At 49.5% G+C, this 329-nt stretch overlaps 1 protein-coding gene across 1 annotated transcript in view; it reads right to left on the bottom strand.

Annotated features, from left to right (window-relative positions):
- Nucleotides 1-329, bottom strand: part of LOC103807497 (reticulon-1-like) — a 124,056-nt gene that overhangs the window by 56,538 nt on the left and 67,189 nt on the right. The window contains 2 exon segments of the mRNA XM_009080229.1: nt 1-5; nt 8-127. The exon segment at nt 1-5 is cut by the window's left edge and continues 313 nt beyond it. Of these exon segments, the coding sequence (XP_009078477.1) occupies nt 1-5; nt 8-127 (125 nt within the window).

The following is a 329-nucleotide window of genomic DNA, read 5'->3' as shown; positions in this document are numbered from 1 at the left end:
CCCATGAAATAGGTGGAGTCCCGTGGGGTGGTGTAGTGGACGTCCGAGATCAGAGAGGTGTAGAAGGAGTTGTCGCTCCCGTTGGCAGTGGAGCCATAGTCAAAGAGATGTGATGAGGCTGTAACACCTAAAGCAGAGACACAAAAACGAGGCACAGTGAAGAGACAAATGCCTGCATGCATCAAGCTTTCTGCAAAGCCACACTCATTCCCCACTGACTTTAGATTTGACTTGTGCACCAGACTTGGCTTTGCTTGCTTGCCCTGTCTCTTTCTATACCTTTAGGCAACAGTGGCACATCTGTTAGGCAAAGCTTTCAGCTGCTCTTC

The sequence above is a fragment of the Acanthisitta chloris genome, unplaced genomic scaffold (assembly GCF_000695815.1).
Source record: "Acanthisitta chloris isolate BGI_N310 unplaced genomic scaffold, ASM69581v1 scaffold11668, whole genome shotgun sequence".
NCBI lineage: Eukaryota > Metazoa > Chordata > Aves > Passeriformes > Acanthisittidae > Acanthisitta > Acanthisitta chloris.
Note: the sequence above shows the minus strand (reverse complement) of the source record. Positions and strands in the feature narration are given on the sequence as shown.